This window comes from Balaenoptera borealis (genome assembly GCF_965194805.1).
Source record: "Balaenoptera borealis genome assembly, chromosome: 1".
NCBI lineage: Eukaryota > Metazoa > Chordata > Mammalia > Artiodactyla > Balaenopteridae > Balaenoptera > Balaenoptera borealis.
This window is the reverse complement of record NC_138860.1, coordinates 107,290,192-107,313,463: the sequence shown is the minus strand read 5'-3', so window position 1 is coordinate 107,313,463 and position 23,272 is coordinate 107,290,192. Positions and strand designations below refer to the sequence as shown.

The 23,272-nt window shown below is 36.9% G+C and overlaps 1 protein-coding gene across 5 annotated transcripts in view; it reads right to left on the bottom strand.

The window, feature by feature from the left end:
* The window catches only part of PLPPR5 (phospholipid phosphatase related 5), a 150,529-nt gene that overhangs the window by 17,770 nt on the left and 109,487 nt on the right, over positions 1 to 23,272 (bottom strand). For 3 of the 5 annotated variants that reach the window (XM_082385811.1, XM_082385812.1, XM_082385809.1), the window contains 2 exons: positions 22,624 to 22,800; positions 14,171 to 14,305 (listed from right to left, as the gene is read on the bottom strand). In XM_082385811.1, the coding sequence (XP_082241937.1) occupies positions 14,171 to 14,305; positions 22,624 to 22,800 (312 nt within the window). The remainder of the gene's footprint in view (positions 1 to 14,170; positions 14,306 to 22,623; positions 22,801 to 23,272) is intronic. The other 2 variants (XM_082385810.1, XM_082385813.1) reach the window with 1 other exon arrangement.

Genomic DNA, 23,272 nt, shown 5'->3' with positions numbered 1-23,272 from the left:
CAGAGTTTTATATTAGCTCAGAGTTTTGTTTCTTCGCAGGAATTTCCTTTTACACCAGTCTGAGAACAACTGCCAAAAGGTACAGAAAAGTGATCAGTTAGCAATGTGAGCACTGCCAGGTATATACAATCAATTCTCTCTTAAAATATTATTTCTCTGGTAAAAAGAGCATTGCCTAAAAAAGCAGTAATCCTGAATGATTCTCAAAAAAAGAAAAAATCTCTGTGTTTAAATACTTCTGGGAACAGCTGCACATTTCTTTCCTTGCTTAGAGCTTCAGGGGCATAAGGTATTGAGAAGATGTGTAATAAACTCTTGGGTTTCACTGTAACTCAGTGTTTCCCAATGCACCGACATGAAACTCCAAGTAAGTCTATTAATACTAATGTGTTTATGGTCCTTAGTGGATGTGGGTATCCCTGGACTCTATCCAAAGTTTCTTAACTTCCCTAACTCTAATGACCTGTCCAACATACTTTTAGCCCATATTCACAACTATGTTCTCAACCATCAGCCCAATTTACCCCCTGGCTTACCTCCCTCATACTACAAAGTTTCTTTGGCCATTTTAGAAATTTCCCAACCAATAATTGTTCATCTGCTCCAGCTCATCTTGCTTCTTTTCAATTCTATTTCTATTACATTCATTCTGGACCCCATTTGAACTCTCTTTAATGGCATCCTCAAGTGCCTTGCCCCAGTGCTCTTACCTCACTTGCCAAATAAAACCTTGGTGCAAGCTGGTTCCTCTATCTGGAATATTTTTCTCTCCTTCTCCCATGCCACCAGTCCCTCAGATCTCTACTTAGAGGATGTTGTAAGCATCGCTAAGTTTGGATGGGTCCCCGTTTATGTGCTCCTCTAGCATAACTATCATCACCCTGTTCTGAATTTCCTTATAAAATTATTTATAAAATCTATAAAAGTACAGACTCATGAGACTGTAAACTCATGAGTCCTGGGAAAGGTACCATAGTGCTGCTTACTTGATATTAGTTACATGTTTCATATATTACAAACCTAATAACAAATAAAATGTTACTATACATAATGAATGATGGTAAAAAAGGTAACTCACCCATAAATTGTACCCATGCCTTCTTTTACACTAGTATTTTAATCTAACTAATGGCTTCTTATTTATTTTATTTCTCTTTAACTTTTTAAAATGCATTATATTTGCTAAATAAGCAGCCCAATGTTACTTGACAGAGAAGAATCAGAGGATGTGAGTATGAATCAAGTGCATGATAAGTTCTTGTATAACCAGGAGCTGATTAAAACTCCTTATTTAAAAACTTGCCTATTTTCAGAAAGAGGTAACAGTCAATAAAAATCTGGATGAGCTACATCAAGAGTAATTTCAGAACCATTCAAACCCATAAGGGCCATTAGGCATGACAAAGATACTTCAGAAAAATTTTGTAAAGGTAAACATATTCAATATATTTACCATACAAACCAACAATCCCATTCCTAGGTATTTATCCAAGAGATTGAAAAATATACATTTACACAAAAACCTGTGCATGAATTTTTATATCAGCTTTATTCATAATTGGGAAAAACTGGAAACAGCCCAAATATCCTTCAATTGGTAAATGGATTTTAAAAAATGGTGGTATATCCTATACAACAGAATACCACTCAGCAATTAAAAGGAAAAAAAGAAAACAGGCAACAAAATGAATGAATCTCAAATGCATTATGCAAGGTGAAAGAAGACTCAAAAGACTACATACTATATGAGTCCATTTATATGACATCCTGGAAAAGGTAAAACTATAGGAACAGAAAAAAGATAGTGGTTGCCAGGGGTTGGGGGCTAAAGGAGGGGTTGGCTACCATTTTAGGGTGATAGAAATGTTCTATAACTTGATTGTGGTTATGATTACATGATGGTAGGCATTTGTCAAAACTCATAAAACTATATGCTAAAAAGGGAATTTTATAGGATGTAAATTATGCCTTTAATAAACCCCAATTTAAAAAAGTAGTACCATTAAGCCACTCTATGAATTAAGTCTAAGGGCCAAGTGGTGACTAGAATTTGATTTGTCAGTTATTGAACTATTGTTTCAATATTTGTTTCAGTCACAAAAAGGGAAATACAAAATAAATGTATGGGAAGGTATTCAAAAGACACAAATTAAAATGAGGTACTTCATTTATTTTTGACCTATAAGATTGGTGAAGATTGTTAAGAACAATATTCTCCATTCTTGGTTTGATGTGAATCAAACCAAAAACCTTAAGAGTACTCATCCTCTTTTTTTCCAGCATTTCCACTTCTATAAATATATGTTAAATAAGTTATTCATTGAACTTACAAATATATCTATTTTAGGGATGTTTACCCTAGTATTGTTTATAATTGTGGGAAATTGGAAGTGGAAGCAATCCTCTGCCTAACAAAAGTAATGATGAATTGATATGGATTAAAGCTTTTCAATGTAGTTCTATATTTTAATTCTATGTGCACAGCACAGTGATTATGATTTGGAGCTCTGCAGTGATAAACATGGAATATAAATAAAAAATGGAAAAAACAGTTCCGTATTCCAATTTCAGAATGCAGGTTATGTGACCTTGGGCAAATTACTTAACCTCTTTAAGTCTCCTTCTCTGTAAAATCGGAATAACAAGCTACACTCAAATGATTTCTGTAAAAACTAAAATGGCATTTTATGTGTGATGTTCTTTGCATAATTCTGGACACATATTAGGTTCTCACTGAAGATTAGCTTTTACAGTTATGCTTGATTTGATTACATATTCATTGATCTGTGAGCATACTCATGATATACTGTTACATGAGCAAAAGCTGGCTACAGAAGGGAGCATCTAGGGAGGTCCTGTACCACACACAAACTCAGACACATACTCATGGGGCCTCGAAGGCTATTTTAAGAAAATATGTCCAGTGATTACTGTGGTAGGATATGGATATTTCCTATTCATTACTGTTTTGCTTATCCAGATTTTCAAATTTTAAATAATGTACATAAGTTACTTGTTGCTCCTTTAACAGAAACAACAAACAACAAAAACTAAATGTGGTTGTTTCATAAGACTGGGAATGGGGTCATTGTTTATTTTCCTAGTTTTAGTCAAATAAAACTGTATTTTCTCTACCAAAAATGTTCATAGTGTCATGGTGCTCTGGACTGATTTTGAAGGCCGCCATAGTGTCTCTAGGACAGTCTACCAAAAGGGAACCAATCTGAGAGAAGAGGGGGATGAATGGGTGGAAGAAGTTTTCCATGTGTAACTAACGATGTGTGCACTGAGAATGATTTTTTTAATCCATCATTGTCTTATTCTGTCCTTACCTAATGACTGCACGAATCATATAATTAAAAAATGCAGTCATCAACTCTATATTTATTCATAAAATGAGATGAGAGAGCTTGTTTATATTCAAAAGTAATTTACTGAAAAGACGCTTTTATAAAAGGCCTGCTAGATATGACTGAACAAAAAAATCTGGCTTTTATTCTTTGTGTAGTATATTATGATTTATAATAGTGTGGAGAAATAAATAATGAATATATGTAAGTACAAATAGGAAAAATGACATATGGCAAAGTAATATCAGTATATGCTAATTTTTCTAACCTAAAATGTTGATGCCTGGTTGGAATTTTTAAGCTTCCATTTTCAATTGCCTTTTTTTTTTTTTTTTAATATATATTTATTTATTTATTTCTGGCTGTGTTGGGTCTTCGTTTCTGTACGAGGGCTTTCTCTAGTTGCGGCAAGCGGGGGCCACTCTTCATTGCGGTGCGCGGGCCTCTCACTATCGCGGCCTCTCCCGTTGCAGAGCACAGGCTCCAGACACGCAGGCTCAGTAATTGTGGCTCACGGGCCTAGCTGCTCCGCGGCATGTGGGATCTTCCCAGACCAGGGCTCGAACCCATGTCCCCTGCATTGGCAGGCAGACTCTCAACCACTGCGCCACCAAGGAAGCCCTCAATTGCCTTTTTTAAGCAATATTAAATTTAACAAATCAGAGCAGAGTACAGCATGTAAACATTGATTCACTTCAAATATTTTTCATAAGTGCTCAAAGCTTAGATTGAGAAAAAAGGCCTAAAATATAAAGATATTTTGTTCCACTAACTATTCCAATACCTGATCACTAATACAGTTGTTTTGACAAGGTCCTATGTAACATTTACATTACAGTTCAGCAGCTCTGTTAAACAAAGATTTGCATTATAGAAAAGTAACTGAATTTTAAATAGATTGCCATTGTTATTCAAGCACAACATTTTGAAACCTCAAAAGAATTTATCACAGAGAGCACCATAAGGTATAATCATATTTGTCTTGGCAAGAAACCACAGGATTGTTTTGCTGTTGCTATGACACTAATGTATGCAACATTTTATACTATAAGATTTTCTGCCACATGTGCTATGTATGACATAGACGATCTGTATAAATTTTTAAATCCATGAAATATATCTATAAGGGTATCCTATCCTGCAATAAAATGAAAATCCTATTAAGGGAATCATTATTGTTACAGGAGGGAACTAACCTGTGTTAAGTACCTACCATGTGCCAAGAAGTTCATTTGGGATCTGTTAATCCCAACAATTACTCCATAAGGAAAACATTATTATATCAATCTTTTTGGAAAAGGAGAAGAGGAATAATTTGTCTAACCCCGCCTAGGTCTAATGTAGACAAACCAAGCTTCAGACTCAGGATTGCCAGCTGCAAAAGCTTGTCTCTCCAACCTCCACCCCACCCCCACTCTGCCTAAATTTCAGCTCAGGCTTCACCTTGATTTCTGTGATTTTATAACCTGCAAAACAGTCAATGTAAATGTCAATGCATGTGGTTTCCTGGGTCACCGTGAATTCCCTTAGAATTTTCCTATCCATATAGTTTTCCTTTGCAGTTGCCATGGGAATTAAACAAAACATGGTAATTTCTATCTGTATTAGTACACACTCCTTATGCCATTTCCAGATTTTTCGAGCTGTCATCACTGGTTACCACTTTCACTCAGCTGATGCTTCTGTTAATCAGGAAATGCTTTCACACAACGAAGCTTCTTGGGTAGTGCAGGTTAGTGAAAAGTCCCCGACCCAATGTACAAAACTGTAATCTTGTAAATTATTCCTAGCATTACCTTCCCTTTCTTGTTGTTGGCAAGGGGGAATTACCTTTGGTTTAAATGATTAGCTCACATAAACCTAAGAAAAAATGATGCTTAGGCTTAGATGGAAAAAAATTTTTTTTTCTCAAAAAGCATTTCCTATACCTGGCCCTATCCACTAAGTGAGTTCTCAAAGCGATCTCAAATGAGCCAGCCATAAGTGGCTATAGTGGCCTGTTCTATTTGCCTTAATAAAACTATGTAGATTATCAACTCCTCTCAGATGTATTGGAAATATTCCATTTTCTATCAAATCCCATCTATCCTTACATTTAGTTTTAAATATTTTTGTTCCCTTGCTAGATAGTGAGTGTCCCTTTCTTTAGATTTGCTGTTTGGCATCCATTAAAATTGATAATGCATAAGCATACATCATGTGTATGTGCTTACCTATGCAAATCTGAATGGCAGCATTCTTGCCCTCAGAAAAAGCAGAGGGCAAGAGGAACAAAAAACAAAAAGCACTTGGTGTTTTGTTTCTGGGATGAATGCAGCTTGAACCGGGAGGATCCCTGGAAGGAAGGAAGTCAAGGTGCTCCTTTTCCGTTAGTTATGGCCAAGAGAAAAGTCTGAAGAGAGGACAGGAAAACTCCATAGATGAAAGGTCAGCACGTTTCTTGAGGTTGGTGGGGTGGAGGGATAGTCTTCTTAGTGACACCCTGGTCAGCAGTTAGCCCTTCTTCACTGTAAAGCACTGGTATGGTTAGATAACCCCTGCATATAGACCGAATGCTTGTGTGCCCCCAAATTCATATGTTGAAACCTAATCCCCAACATGATGATATCAGGAAATGGGGCTTTTGGGAGGTGATTAGCTCATAAGGGTGGAGTCTTTTATGAATGGGATAAGTATTCTTATAAAGACCCTAGAGAACTCCCTCACCCCTGCTGCCATGTGAAGACACAGGGAGAAGATGGCCATCTATGAACCAGGAAGTGAGCCCTCACCAGAGAATGAATCTGCCAGTGCCTTGATCTTAGACATCCTAGCCTCCAGGATGGTGAGAAATAAATTTCTGTTATTTATAAGCCACTAGTCTATAGTATTTTGTTATAGCAGCCTGAATGGAGTAATACAACTCCTCTTATCAGAACCAGCACCCGACCAAAAGAGACTTTGCCAAATGATGCCTGGTCAGTCAATATGGCATAACATGGCTGTATTGAGGTCTAGTCCGTGTCATCTTTATCTTTTAACTGGATTTTTACAACAGCCTCTCAGATTGGTTTTTGTTTGGTTTTGTTTTGCTGCAGTGTTGCTCTCCTTCAATTTATTCTCCGTTCTGAACACGCCATTTCCTTCCTTACACTCCTTCATGGCTCCCCTTTGCTTACAGGGTAAGAACCAACTTCACAGTGTTGCATAAAAGACCCTTCACAAATTTTCATCAAACATGACAGAGAGTACTTTTCCATATACTTCTTTTTCATTTGCATTTGATCTCTAATGATGTGCCTATTCATGAACTTTGCCCAGTTTTCAATTAGGATGTTTTATATATTACAGACATTAACCCATTGGCAAGTGTGTAATTTATATATTACACTTTGTCATTGGCCTTTTTAAACTGTTTTAAACTACTCTTGATAAATTTTATTTTTAAAAACGCTTGAACCTAAATTTTTCTAGTCAGCAACGCAAGAATGAAACAGTAATATCGAGTCCCTCCTTTATAAAATCTACAAATTATCATACTTTGACAATTTTATTGGCATTATCTAAGATTTGTCTCATTTTGTCATTGCTGTATTAATTTATTTTGTTATAGATCTTCTCTTTAAATGAATTTTATAATTTTTCCCTGTTTCTGTCACTGCATTTACCACAGTCAATTCTAATTAAGTCTATATTTAAATGGTTTCCATTTTTCCTGCCAACTCATTCATAATATGACTTTTCTCAATTTGAGAGCTCTAGATATTGGTGTTTTGCTCAGTTAACTGGTAAATATCTTCTGGTACGAGTAAATATCTTCTTTCATGAGTAATATAGTTCCTGAATTCTTACACATGTGGTGCTTTATGATTATCTTAACACTTAAATGACCTTTTGGGTGGGAATAGAATTCGTATGTCACCACCTTTTTCATAGAAACTCGGAAGACATTACTCCATTTTATTCTGGCATCTAATGCTACAGAGAGAGAAGTCTGAGGCTAGCATGCTGTTAGTCTTGGGTGGTATATTAGTTTTGTGTGAATTAGTTTTCAGTAGGTACACTGTATTATAATCTCAAAAGCTCAGTTGGCTTCCAACAACAAATGTGTGTATATACTTCCTCATACTACATGTTGGTGGTCAGGTTCTATGGATCTGCTCCAAGCTACAGGCTGGGTGTTGGTCTGCTTCCCATGACTTCCCATTCTGGGACTCAGGCTGTCAGAACAGCCCGTATCTGGAACACAGCCTTCTCCTGGAAGAAGGCTCAAGAGCAACAGGGTAGGCAGAAGCTCATGATGGTTTTACAAGTTTCTGGTTGATGGGCTATCTATCAGGTTCACTCATATGTTATTGATCAAGTCCAAAATAAATGGAGCAGGAAGGATACTCTGCCTATAGAAGAGGGTAGTTAATAATTGGGAACAACAATACCATCTACCACAATATTTATAGAATTCTTTCTTCAGTACTGAAATTTGAAAATTTCACTGAGAAATATCTATATTCTGGTATATATTTTAATTTTCCCTTGTATCCTGTTAACCCTTGGAGCCTAAAGATTCAGATATTTATTTGGAAGGAAAGTTTCCTTATAGTATTTATCTGAATATTGCTATAGCTTCATTTGTCCTCTTCTTTAGCATCTACAGTGATTCACATGTTACATTTCTGTGGTATACCCTTCATATCTATTATTTTTACTCAGATCAATTTTATTCTCTTGTTCTTTTACTACAAATTCTGAAACATGTCCTTAACATAACTGATTTCACTTTCTCCATTGTGGATTTTGTTCTTTATGGTTTCTAGTATTGGTTTTAATCTTGCCATGACATTCTTTTCTTACATTAGTTTCCTAATTGTGCCAGCTATCTTTCATCTGTCATTTCACATATTTTCTTTAATTTCCTTGACAGTAGAAAGGAGATATTATCTACAATGAATTTAATTATCTTGTAATCTTTTTTTCCTCAAAAACGTATTCTATCTCTTAAAATATGTCTTTCTTCTGTGTCATGAAATCGTTTTAAAGGATTTAAGTTATTGTCCTGATTATTTATACTTGAATCAGAATAGATTTAGCTCAGTTTATCTTCCTAAACTGAGTGGGAGAAGATTCAAAGACCCCTTAACTGTTTTCTTGAATAGTCAGGGAATCCTTCACCTAGATCTTAAGCCGAAGAGCTGGAGAATGTAGTTTTATAATATCATTTTGATGATTTACCAGCCTGAGAGGAGTGGGAGAAGAAGCTGAGGCCATGGACATTTCCAGGAAGGTCACTTTATTTCTATATGAAACTATATAGAAGCTATAATGAAACTATTGCTATGGTTGCTGAAATATCAGGACTGCTATTCTGTTCAGCTTAAACTCTACTACAGGAAGATGGCATAGTCCTTGGAGGCAGCTTATTTATTTTTAGTTTTTTACTCATTTTATGGTACCCATTCAGTTCAGGAAAGGGTTCTTTCATCTGGCACGTGCCCATATTAATGAGAAGCCTGATCAGAGGAAAGCTTCTTGCCTGAAGGCTTTCTTTTGGTGTGTACTTGCTTATCTGCTAACCCTGCTTCAACATGGTGTTGGTCCAAGGTGATGAATTATGCTCTAAATAAGTCTCATTCTCTTAAAGGTCACTCCTATCTCTTGTCCTCACTCTTTGAAATTTTGGAGGTATTACTGGGATCATATAGGATTTTAGCCACTTCTGCAACATTGAACTTCTTTACTGGCAAAGAAAAAATTTAATTGTCTTTTGGTGACATCCATCAAACTAGATCTATTTATACTATATCTAGTAGAAATGCCTATAATTTTACTCTATCTTGTTTTCTCTCTGTGACACAGCTATTAAGATATTAACTAACTCCTACTTTACTGTTGCTCATATAGGAGAGTAAAGCTAATGAACATGTAAGTGTTTCCATCTTCATTTCCTAGAAGGAGAGGCAGACTTTTGGTTTTTGGACTCCCGAGAGTAATTAATGGTGTCTTTGTGTTTTGGGAGACCTCCTGAAGCCAGCACCCCTGAAGATTCTGTTTGGGATGCATGGGCCCTTGAAGGCAGGAGCCAGAAAAGGATAAGTTTGAAAGGGAGGAGTGGTGCGACTTGGCTCTCTGGGGCCTTCGGTCGGTGGGATTTCGTGGCTCCTGCAAATGAGAGGCACCTACACACAGCTTGTGTCAGGGCCCCAGGACAGACAGGACCTGAAATGGAGATGACTGCAGGTGTGTCAAGGACAGCTGGACCCTGGGCATGATGCATAAAGGCATGCGAGCTACAACCAAGGTCTCCATGCCCAATTTGGCAGAGAAAAATAAACCAAACACTCTCAAAAGGTTTGTGGGAGTCATAAGGAAGGGGCACAGGAACTTAAATTATTCCAGGGGAATTTTTCCAAGGGACTTGGCTCAATCAGAACATATCAACAGTCAATATGAGGAAGCGTAACCAAGACCTCCTCAGAGAGCAGCTGAAGAAAACTGAATAATTTTAAAACACTATAATTATTTTAGTTACACAATTTTTCATGAATATAGCCTCATTACAGGAAGATAAAGAGAAAATGAGAGAGAAAAGGAAGAAAGGAAGGAAGGAAGGGAGGGAGGGAGGGGAGACAAGGGAGGAAGACAGAGACAGGAGAGAGAGAATCAGGTCCACGATGTCAGTTTCTCTCAGACTAGTGTCTGTAGGTACCCTTCCCCCTTCTCTCTCTCATCTATATGCTCTTTTCTTTCCTACTAGAGAGAAATATCTTGTGCAGTGTTTTGCACAACTGGCTTCATCATACACAGACACATTTTATATATATCAACTTACAAAAATTTTACAACATACTAGAAAACTTTCCACATCTTGATTTACCTCATCCATTTTAACTGTTGAATAGTAATAATAATTATAATTCGTAATGATTAAGGGCTTCAGACGTGCAAGACACTGCTCTAAAATGCTTGACTATTATCTTATTGAACTCTTACGACTATCATTCTATGAATCATTCTATGAAGGAGAAAACTGAGTCACAGAGCATTTAGGTAAGCTGCCCAAGATCCAAATTGTCCATAATTGCCAGCTAGTCTACCTCTAGAAACTGTAAGCAGAAGTACCACACTATAATGTACTGGATCCCATTGTAGGAATGTATCACAACTGATTTAATAATTCACTACAGATATACATTTAGATCTTTCATGATTTGATATTACAAACAGCTGTAATAAAGTTACTGGTAACTTAAACAAGTGGACATTGAGATACGATGGGCTACTTTCCACAGATGATTAATTCTTTTCATAAAACCAAATGTAATGAATGTTCAGATTTATTTAGCCTTCAGAAAAATCATGACTTTTCCTCAAACTGTGGTAATTAACTATATGACAAACTCCCTATAATTAAGGGATAAATTGCTGGCATTTTATAAGCAAGAACATTTGCATGCTGTAATTACTCTGTAGTGTACCATTTATCAAACATGTACTTTGAACATAAGAGGTTATATAAGTACATAACTACCAAAAGAAACCCTTTGCCTTCTCCATGTAAAACTGACAACCAGAAAATGATAGTTTGGCATAAGAATGCTAAAACACTAGGCCATACCTGTGGACCACACTTTAACACTGGGCCTCCTTTCTCTCCTCAGAGGGCCAGCTTTAAGGATCTAATGTCATTCTCCAACTATCAATTATTAAGATCAACTTACTGGGGAGCGATTTGCATTCACTTGTTTCCCACTGTAAACTATGATGAAAAGCAATATATTTACTCCAAACATTCCTTATCACAGAAAGAAGAGAAAGCTACTGTGGGCTTCCCTGAAGTGATGGTCTTCCTCCCTTTCTGGCTGATGAGCTCAAATACATGTCCTCTCACCCGCAGAGCTCCTGGGGGAAGCTTCTGAGACTCGTGCTCTTCCTGTGGTCTATGTGAGTGAGGGCAGCAGACCACAAACTGTGCAGACAGCGTTCTGCCTTGCAGACAGGGATGGAGAGAGCAGAGAGGGAAGTTGGAGCTCAGCAGGGTGAGCGTAAATGTGCTAGGTGTGTGAAGGGGAGAATCAAAGTAGATTCCAATCATCTTTATTGCCTAACTACCAGAGTGAAGACAAGGCACATGAATTTGTCATAAACAAAAATATTAATGAAAGAAAGAAGTTAATAAACACGGATCTCTTGCAATCTATGGATTCTAACAGAATACGTTTGCTTTCACCATCTAACATCTTAAAAGTCACTATAAATAAAAATGAATTTGCATAAAATCAAGAACAGAAATATTTTAATAACTTAATATACATAATGATGTAATGGTATATAAGAATATCTGGCAATGCTAGTAGACCACTAAAGAACCGTTATGCAAATAAATATGTTAAAAAGCAGAAGGCTGTGATTTTTGTTCAAGTTAATATATTGAGAGGTATATAAAATAAAGACTCTATTTTTTACCCTGACCATTTTCTTCAAAGTATGTTTAAGATCTCTTCCTAAATTCTACTGTTTTCTATATTTAATTTAAAATTAAACAAGATTGAATTTTATACGTATTATTCACTTAAACATATATTTTATCACATAGGCATGTGTCTTGGATGACTACATTGTATAATTTTTCTTTGCTGTTTATCAGTGATATGGACATTTGCAAACTGCTTAACTACTTGTAAGTTCAGTTTTCTTAACTGTATAATGAGGAAATTTATTATAAGAGGGCATCAACTAAACCACTGTAGAAAAAAGATGAAAACAATCCAATGACTCAAGAGAAAAGGAATTTATTTGTTTTTCAGAACCATCTAGGGCATGTATGTGGACTGCTCCATGAGCTCATCCAGAACCTAGGCTGTCAAGGAGGGTAAGTCATCTTTGAAAATTAAATACTATTCCAGTCATTTACCTTTTCCATTTGGCGAGAAGGAGTACAGAATGTCCAGGACAAGAGTTTTCAAAGAGATGACCCAGCGGTTGTTGCACCTACCCTTCTGCTCACATTGTATTGGCCTAAACTTGGTGGCATGGTCACACCTAACAGCAAGGGAAGCTGGGAAAAAGACTACAGCTGGGCAGCTGTGAGTGTAGCTAAAATTGGAGTGGGAAATTTCAGTAACTAAAAGGAAGAAGTGGAGAAGGAATACTGGTCAACTATCAGCAGTCTTTGCCACTAATAATACTCAACTTTAAAAATTGTTGTAAAGAACAAAATTCTACTTGTAGAGCACAGAAGTATTTTTGTGGAAGCAATCAGCATAGTATTTGACACATTCTGAATGATCACTAAATGGTCATTGCTATTTTATTACCATCATCATCATCATCATCATCATCATCTAGTGTCTCTATCCTCATCTAAATGCTTGAATTCCTTCCGCAGTATCATGGATAAGTGATTATTTAGCTATTCTTGAATCCCTATAGTAAAAAGAAATTTCATTGCTTTTAAGGTGGGAATTCCACTTTCAGAAAGTTGTTACTACTTACCAGACATGATTTATCTTTCTACACTTTCATTTCTTTCATCCTAATTGTGATCTCTGAGGCCCCACAGAACAAATCACATCCCTCTGCCATACGACAGTACTTCAGATATTTATGGGAAGCTATTGCTTCTTTCTTGAGTTTTCTTTTCCTATAAACTAACCATTTTTGTTCCTTCCAGTCTCTTATAATCCATGATTTTGAGTCCACTCACCATCTTAGACACATCTATTTGCTCACTTAATAAATATTTATTGTCAACTTTTCTATTTTATCAATATTCACCTTTAAACCATGTCGCCAAGGGCGTACACAGTACACCAAGTTGGTCTGAGCAAAGCAAACCATCAAACCCCTCATTCAGGATATCATTTTCCCTAAGTGGGACTTAAAACCATATTAACTTCTGGAAGCCATATCATGCTGTTGACCCAAGTTGAATGGTAGACTACTATACCCCCTGAGCCTTTTTCATTTGTGCACTTAACCTAGACATACCCTACCGTACAGGAACTTTTTTAACAAGTCCAAATACAAAACACTTCCTTTATTTCTAGTTAATTGTTAGTTGTATCTTTATTGTACTCTTCCAAGAATTTTTATTCTTTCATACAATGTATTAATTATCCCTCACAGACTCAGACCATCTAAACCGCCAATTAGCATGTAACTGAACTTTTCATCTAAGATATTGATCAAAATCTGGACGTGGACGGGGCTGAGGAGAAGCCATTAGTAACCCTCTGAGCAGTCATTTAAAGTCTCAAGAAAAGTTACTGTTATCTACCTGGCTTCTCTGTTCATTGCTATGCTCAATGAGGCCTTGACCTGCCATTCAAAGTGCTACCTAGTCAGGCTCCCTTCAGCCCAACCCAACCCCCAGTGCCCCCCTGAGCAGGAGAGCATGACTGGTGATTCCCTGCTGCCAGAACTTTATACACTGAGGTTCAACAAATATTTACTGAGTCCTGATTATGTGCCAGTTGTTACATTAAGCAGTTTCTCATATAAGTGAGGCATGGAAGAAATGGAATGCTTATATTCTCAAGTAAAACTATCTTATTATTTTGCCCATGTGTGGGGACCACTGTATAACATTCCTATCTTGAAGCTATGGCAAATTACAGAATGCATCCCATGTACAGACTCAGCTTTTAGCGTGAGGGATTTGAAGAAATGTTTTCCATGTGATATGCATTTTTCTAAGATGTTGTATTCAGTGACTAAATTCTTGCTAAATACCACATTAGACTCTGAGCTTGTTTTAGTAAATCAAAAATGACTGTGTAGGAACTCTCAAGAGTAATTATTCATTTGCTCTAACAATCACATTTAGAATTTAAATTATGAATCACCTGTACAGATGTTACCTTTTCCAAAGGACTTTCTACTCGAGGAATGCTGATCATTGGCATCTGTGCCAGATTATCTGTGTGTATATGCTCATTTTCTGGTTGTCTTCCTTTGAAATTATTTACCACACACACGACCTAAAATTTTGGGAAAAAATACAGTTAAAGCAAAGCCATGCTCCTTATAACTATGACCCTTGTGAATAGCCTGATAAATCTAATCACAGTAATAAAGTATTGGAATTACTTAAATATTACATGTCTGTAACTTTACATCCAGATTTATCTTGTGTAAATTGTAATGGTTAATTCAGCGCAAGCATGTTCAAAAACATTTATCAATTAATACGTAGCTCAGTTAATGATGATTTTATTATTCCAAAATTTTCATTAAATTAGGTTATAGTCAATGCTCAAATCAATCCAAAAATAAGATCATAACCCTATAAAAATTCATAGCAAGCTAACCTTTCCTTATTGTGGCTAACCTACAACTTAATTTAAATGTTAATTATTTCCCATTGCTTTAAGATCATTACATTCATAATAAACCTTCTACAATTGGCACTTTCTAATTTAGTAGCATGCTTTAATTAACCTAATCTATTGTCTATTATTGTATCCCACATATATTTGGCATTTCGACAAGTGGTAGCTTACTACTGCTACCACTGAAATAGAAGACCTTCTACATAAAGGAAACTGGCCCTTGTTTCAATTGATTATATCCCATAAGTGACAGAATTTGAATTAAACCAGAAGTTCTCATATTCTAGTGTGCATAAAATGGCACTTCTAAAAATGCACATTCCTAAGCCCTCTCCTAAAAATTCTGATTTCACAAATGAAGGATAAGGCCTAGGAGTTGCCACTTTTAAAAGGCATTCCTGAAGTTTCTGATGCAAGTGAGTCAAACTTTAAGAAATAGTGATTTAAACAGTACAGGAAAATTATTTGCTATTATTTGCTTATATTGAACTAATGGGTAAGCTATTCTTGAGCCTTCTTTTTCTAGGTTTTATATTCTATTATCAAACCAAAATATAGAACTTACTTGCAGTTTATAACCTAACATTCATTTAAAAAAATAAATGCTTAATATACAAGTATAAATTTATACTGTATATTTTTCACAAATCCTCCATTGGAAAGCCTTTCCTTTAGTAGGGCTCATTACTGAATATTTTCAAAGGCCAATTAGATCTTGGTTACTCTCCAGTTTTTAAATAAAATTTTCAAATCTACAAAATAACACATACTCTGAGACTTTATCTCAGAAAAAAAATTTCCTTGCAAATTGCTATATACTTATTATCCTTCCACTCCCTTGAATAATTACAGATCAGAAGCATAGATCAAAGCCTGATAATTTGATACTTCAGCTTCATCACTGCCATCAAGATGTTTAAAGTAAGGGATGGCAAAGGCTTACAGATGGGTACTTGAAAATCCTTCTATCAAGTGTTGACCCAGCAAAGGACAAATAGATAGTGTTTTGTCTGTAATGGGCAGACAGTATATATTTTTGATTTTGCAGGCATACAATCTCTGCAGCAAGTACTCAGCTCTGCCATTTGGTGTGAAAGCAGCCAGAGGCAATTCATATAGGAATAGGCATATCAGTGTCCCAATACAACTTATCACACTGCTATATTTAAAATGGATAACCAACAAGGACCTACTGTATAGCACAGGGAACTCTGCTCAATAATCTGTAACAACCTAATTGGGAAAAGAATTTGAAAAAGAATAGATACATGCATATGTATAACTGAATCACTTTGCTGTACACCTGAAACTATCACAACATTGTTAATCAACTATACTCCAATATAAAATAAAAAGTTTAAGAAAAAATAAGCAGCAGACCAAATTTTGCCTATGGGCTGTAGTTTGCCAACTGACTACTGCCAAGAGCACAAAGAATATAATCAAGAATTTTAGCCAACAACAACATAACAAACAGCAGCTTCATACCCATTTCATGAAATATATACACACACACTCACATTTCCCTTTTCATTAATATTATAAATTAATGGAAAATCGGCAGATGAAAAACATTGCTACAAATTCTTCTGAATTAAAATTTGCTAAAATAACTATGTACATAGACAAAAGGAAGTCATCAGATGAAGAAAGATTCATCTAGAGTTAATATGGGCTACTGAAATTAGTATAATTGCTTTTTATGCTATTTAGGTTTGGAAAACTCTTTGAAAGGTATTATCAGTTATCTCTTTGCCTTAATTGAGGGTCAGGACAACACCCCATTGAAGCAGCTAAGAATTCACATGTGAAATATTTAATTGCCTAACACAGAGTAGATATTCATTAAAGCATTTATTAGCATAATGATTACTCTTCATTACTGTTATTATTTAAATCATAAGGAAGGAAATTACCAAGTCTTCCCTAGAATCATATTCAAATATTTAGTAAGTCTTGTAACGTTCACAAGTATGAAACTGATATTCTATTAGAAAAATACTCAAAGAAAAGCAATTGACCTGCTTTTTGATCCTGAGTCTGTAAGTTCTTGAACAGCCCTCTAGGTCTCAGTCTTCTCAATTTGAAAGTGAAGAGGTTGCAATAGATTAGCAAGTTAGCTCCATTTCTTTGGTTGGCAAAGGTATGAAAAATGCAACAAATGTTCAAAATAAAACCCAAGATGCGCCCATCTCCTGGCCCTACTCCAAAACTTGATCTTTTTCTGGACTCTCTCAGGGAAAGGCAATACCCCTCACATTTCTGTTCCCCTAATGCAGTTGCACGAGGCTGACAACTTGGACACCTCCTATACTCAACCAGTCACTCAATTTGCTCAATTTTCCTTCCTAAAGATTTTGATTTCTTATATTTGCTTTGTTCTATCTCCGACACCGACTCCATCGACTAAGCAATCACCACCACTTGCCTGAATTCCTGCATGGCTTTCTAAAGTCTCCCTAAATCCAATCTTGGCTTCCTCTGATCCCTTTCTACAAAGAATTGAGAATGGTCTTTCCAAAATGCAAATTGTATCATGTCAACCTTCTTAAAACCACTTTGTGGCTTGGCTTCTCATTTCTCTTAAAGCGTAAACTCTGGCCCACCTTTCAACCTTCCTTCTTGGTTATCCAAACACCTTCTGCTCCCTTTCACTGCCTTTTGCTTGGAATACTCATCTCCACTGTCTTTGGGCACCATATCTTACTCATCTGTGGTATCGCCATCTCCCCTCCACTTCCTTACTAGTCTTCCTTGACCCCAGGCTGTTTTTGTTTGTTTGCTTGTTGGCAAGGACCTGTGATTCTTTTCAGCCAAGCACCTATCTCTATATGAAATTATACATCTGTTAGCATAGTATTTTGGTTGATGTGATTATCTTTCAAGGTTATCAGCTCCACGGTAGCAGACACGGTTTTCTTTTTCATCACTATTGTATTCTCAGTGCCACCGTGAATGAACAGATTAATGAATGAGCATGTATGTATCCAGCCTAAAAATTCTCAAATTTTCTAACGTTCCTGTATAATTTAAAGTGATTTTCTTTTGAAACATTCTATTTTTACATTAGTGGTTTCCATGAGTGTAATTCTACCCTCTCTTCCAAAAAATGACACTCCTAAGTCACCATTACACATAGATTTTTGTTTCCTTTTTCCGGTAGTGATAATAAATTAATCTGATTCATCTGTGATCATTTTCCCTCTTCCTTGTGGCAAATAAAACACCTCTGTTGTATGGGGCTATGTACATGGGCTTTGGGGTCAAACAGGCCTGGGGCTTAATCCTGGGCTCTTTCATTTACGAACTTTGTGAGCCCAGGCAAGTTACTTAATATAACGAGACCTGTTTCTCTTATCTGAAAAATGAGGACAATAATAACTACATCTCAACATGCTGTTATGAGGATTAATTGAGTTAATATAGTAAAGAGTATTCAAATAATTCCTATTTTTATTATTATGGTATTACATATGTCAACCCAACAAGCTTTTGCTTTGGCTCAGTAAACTTGAACTTTTCTGCTGGACACTAATATGCATCTTTGTTGTAAGTGCTTTGAGGTACACATTTTTATAAAATAATATTAGTCAATCTACAGCTATTGTTCAACTAGTACTTGCTTTGTATTTTCCTAAGCTTGGGGATTGTGTTCTCTAACTTTGAAGAAAAGGCACATGAGATAAGAATAATAAATTTACTACAGAAGGTAATTACTTGTTAGATTGTAACAGGACTGACTTCAAGTGCAGTGGAAATTCAGGAAAAATGGGAGAACCATGTAATCAGGGACACTTCCTGGGGAAGCTGGGATTTGTCTAAGAAAAATCTTAAGTACATAAAGGATTTGAACACAGTCATCAAAGGTGAAGACCATGATACCTAGAGCCTTCTCTGTACCACACACTCGACTGCCTTTACTATATATGTGATTTCCCTTAACCCTCAAAAGAGCTCTGGGAAGTAAATAAAAAGTTCATTCATTCATTCATCAAATATTTCCTGAGAACCTCCTATGTACCAGACCCAATACTGAGAATACACAGTGATGAAAACAAATAAACACCTTCTCTGTGAGTGGCTTACATTCCAGTGGGTTTGATAGCAAAAAACAAAACCAAAAATATTATATGTGGTATATTAAAAGTTGAATTACACAGTGGAGAAAAGTGAATAGGAAATGAGAAAAGGAGTCCTTGGGGAGGGGTATTCACTTTAAATACAGTTCAGGGGAGGCCTCACTATTTTAGGGATGATGAGGGGCTAAGTGACTTGTGTGATGTCACACATCCAGCAAAAGTGGCAACAGAAGGATTCAACCTAGGTTTGTCTGACTCGCACTCCTGTTTTGCTCTCTAAACTATACAGAGGAGTGGGTGTTCCAGCTGAGGCAACGTACAGGCCAGACAGAGCCTATCTGTGTAAGAGAGGAAGAAAAGTGACTGGATTCCATGTGAAGGAGTTCCACTGTAACAAAGGAAACATAAACTTGGCCGGGAAGAGTGAAGCCAGATTATGGAGGATCCCAGAAGTTCAATGGAAGTGTCTGATTTAATGCAGCAGGAAAGAGGGTTTTGTTTGTTTGTTTGTTTGTTTTGCTTTGTTATTGGCAATGAATTATGGTATCATGTGTATGAAGCAGAATGTGAGGTAATTGGAGGAGAGTCTAAAGTGAGCAGGCAGCTAGGAAACCGTTGATATAATAGAGGTAAGACGTTTTTATCTCTAAAATCGAGAGGTTATGGTCAGAACAGTACAGAAATACGACATGGGAGAAAGACTCTGTAGTGGAAACGAACTGGAACTAGATCAACCACTGGGTGTGGGGGTGAAGGAGGAGAGTGAGTCAAAGGCAAACGCTAGACACCAGGTGTGCGTGATGGGGGATGTGAATGCCCTCAACTGACACGCAGAGGCTTGGAGTAGGTTAGTGTTAATTTTATTTTGGAATCATTTTACTGATCTGCACACACTGCAGGATCACTGGAAACACCCCAGCATATTGTAAGCCAGAGCTGTAGTCACTGCTTGAAATAAATATTCTAGTTAGTTGCCCAAATGAGAAATCCGATAATCATCATAGATTGCTGCCTGCTTCACCCTCATCATCTCCAATGTTCCATCAAGCTCCAAAACATTCCACCTCCCAAATACCTCCTGATAGCCTCCCCTCTCTCTGTGCCCTCAGAGGCCCGATTTGTGCCATCTTATTTCCCTGGTTCTGCATAACTTGTCTCCTCTATCTTCACCTGGAGTTTTATTTTCCAGAAAACATATTTTCCCCAAAGCACAAATCTTATCAGGAAGTAAAAGGACTGACAGGAAACAAACTCTCACTTACAGAAATTATTTCAGTCATCCATGTGGCCATGCACTGAATATACACACCATTTTGTTTAACCTTTATAAATCCTTACAATAATCCTTTAAGGAGGCTGTTTATAGCCTCCTTTAAAGAGGAAGAAACTGAGGGTTGCTTAACGGCACAAACTGAGTAGATAAAGAAGCTGGGATTCAGATTCAACCAGGCTGTTTTTCTCTGTTTCAACTCACTTGGACCCTGACAGAGGCTCCCAAATCACCTACGTTTTTAAACAAAGGTCTAAGTTATTGTCATAACACACAAGGCCATTCAGGGAATTCCCCTGTGTGCTCTTCCATTCCCCTTTCTCGTCACTCGCGCCGGATGAATGGTACCATTTCCGGGTGCCATGTTCTCTCAGATGCACGTGGCGCCTTGGACCTAGACTATAGGAGAGGCTTCATACATACTTATTTTATGAAGCATTTCATACTGCCTCTGTGCACTGTGCTCTTTGCCCCTCATTCCTTATGCCCCAGGCTAGACCTACCTGCTTTACGAACTTCTCAAGTTTATAAATTATCTCCTCTTTCTGATTTGTCCCTAATCCCAACAGGGTAGATCTCTTGAGTATATGTATCTCTACCATTACATTTACCCTCTATAGAACTCTTTGTGTCCATTTTGTCCCACCTGACTGCGATCTACTGGAGTACCTGGATTGTATCTTTTTCGTGTATTTATTCCCAGTACCAAGCAGAGTGCCTGGACTAGAATAGGGTCTCAGTAAATGTTTTTTTTCATGAAGGAAGAGAGGGAGGGAATGTTTGAGGGAATAACCTGACTATTACTGCCTGACCCTGGAAACAGATTCCCACAGAAGACAGGTCATGTTTATCTGAGCCTCCTTGCAGCCCCCGTTCTTGACACCTTGCCTGGCACCTGTAGGCACTCACATTCATAAACAGTTGGGAATGAACGTATAAAAGCTTGTTTAGTCATTACGTGGTTGAAGCATTTTCACATGACCTTTTTATAAGGTCCTTTTCCTAGGTGCGTGGGAATGTCTGAAGGGGCCTGTGGAATGTTCTAAATATGCGCAGTAGGAGGGTCTTGAACTCAAGGGGGATCCGTAGTCCAACTCATCATTCACCACATGGTTCTCAGATAAGGAAGCGACAGGGAAGACATGAGGGCTCTAGATTTCGCAACGCAGGGTGTCACGATGTTCACTGGCAGTAAAGGGAAGATGGTAACAGCCACAGGAGGATAAGACAAAGCCTGATGAGATGCTAGCAAAGATGTTCTGGACCCGTAGAGCTGACACGCAGTTACATCTGACAGCAGTGTTTTAAAACTTTGACTTTTGGTATGCTCTTTGCCCTGCCTATGATTATTTTCTTAGGATTTATGTAAGATGCTTTTTGTTTTGTTTTGTTTTATAAAAAGTTAACCTGTTTCAATTGTGATAAGTGACAGCAAGGGAAAGGTTTTGGCCCAAGCATGGGTGGGCCCCAGTTTTCCTGAGGCTACAGGATATCTCTGGGAAACAAAGGTGGGTGAGCGTAAGTCTCCCAGGACCTTGGACATCAGAGGGAGTGACATCAGCAAGAAAAGCAGCACAGGGTCTAGAGAGGGATCAGGGGATAGTCACCACTTTACCACAGGAAGTTCTAGAAGAAATAACCTCCTAAAATGCCCGGCACATAGATAATGCCCAAATCTTTGGTAGAAGAAAGGTTCATACAAGTTTTTGCTTACTGCTTATGAACTAGTGAAAATAAGCTGAAGAAGGAAAGTTACTCTGGAGAAACAATTTAAGTGTAATTAAAATTAAAATAAAGTGTTTCTTATAATGTGTCAATGCAAAAATATGTTTTGATTTATATAGTAGTCTACACATTTTTCCATCTGGGTAAAATATCCATACTTATAATGGATTGATTAATTCTACAGCCAGACTGAAGTATATTTTCCAACAACTAAAACCTATAGAAATATTCCAAGGGGATTTTATCATAAGAGTAGAGATGACTTCATCAGAAGTCACTACGTATGCTCTTCACTCCTTGGCAAAATCTGATTTGCGCGACGTTGTCTTGGAAACTATCCCTGGGTTTTTAGTCACTGCAGGGAACCAGTTCATCTCACAAGTGAGGTTCACCTGTTATCAGGTGCTGAGACTTGGTGGCTCACTGAGAGTACTGTGCCGAGGCACCAGGGCACTTTGGGATGGTCTACATACTCCAGGATGCAAAGTGCCATGAGGAAACTTTTAAAATATTCAAACAACCCAGTTTTAAAAACCATCTGGGGAGGCATAAGTGTTTTTAGCCCCGTTCCATTTTACATGAAAATATTTTGTTCACCTTTAAATGTAGAATATATTGGGTTGGCCAAAAAGTTCGTTCAGGTTTCCTGTAAGATGTTATGAAAAACCCGAACGAACATTTTGGCCAACCCAATGCGTTTTCTTCACCCCCAAACCTGACCTTAGGCAGAATAAACGAGGGAGCAGGAAGAAACGAATGACTTAAAACATATATTTCTATTTGCTATACCACCTTTTGACAACTAAACCCAGTGATTCACACCTGTATTTTCTAATAGGTGGTTATACACGTTAATTAAGAAACAAATTATATTTAAAGAAATTTGTACTTACCAGAAATACTGCTATAGATATTCCAACCAGAAAGCCTGCTATCACATCGGACCAATGATTTCGATATTCTGCTACTCTGTTCAGCCCAGTAAGAAAGGCCAAACACATTAAGCCCAGGCATAGAACGGGCTTAGCAAGTCTTGTTCCTTTGGCTTTGATTGTGTTGGTAATGTACATCTGAAATAGTAAATGAAAAACATGACTTTCCATGAACGTATTTCCTTGATATACACCTCATATATGTGTCTGTACACATATATATTTATTGACATAGATATGCCTATATAGTTCAAATAATTAACTGAAGTTTATGAATTTTTTGGAAGAAGTTTCTTAAAAGTAGAGTTTAAAAGTAGTGATTAGTTAATTTTACTTACCTTATATTGATTAATGGCCAATTCTTATGTAATAGTAATTACAGTGCAGACATTCCAAGTGACTTTTTTTAACTTTTAATGTACTTATTCTTGTTTCATCTGAATTTACATTTTAGATCAATACAATTAGAAGGGGAAAACTGATGAATGAATGTTTTTAATGTTTACATTTTTGTATACCATATGGAGAGGATGCACACTTTATAAAAATTAGAACTTGTGAGTATAGCTATAAAAAACAAAATGGAGTGGATTTCCACTAAACAGATACT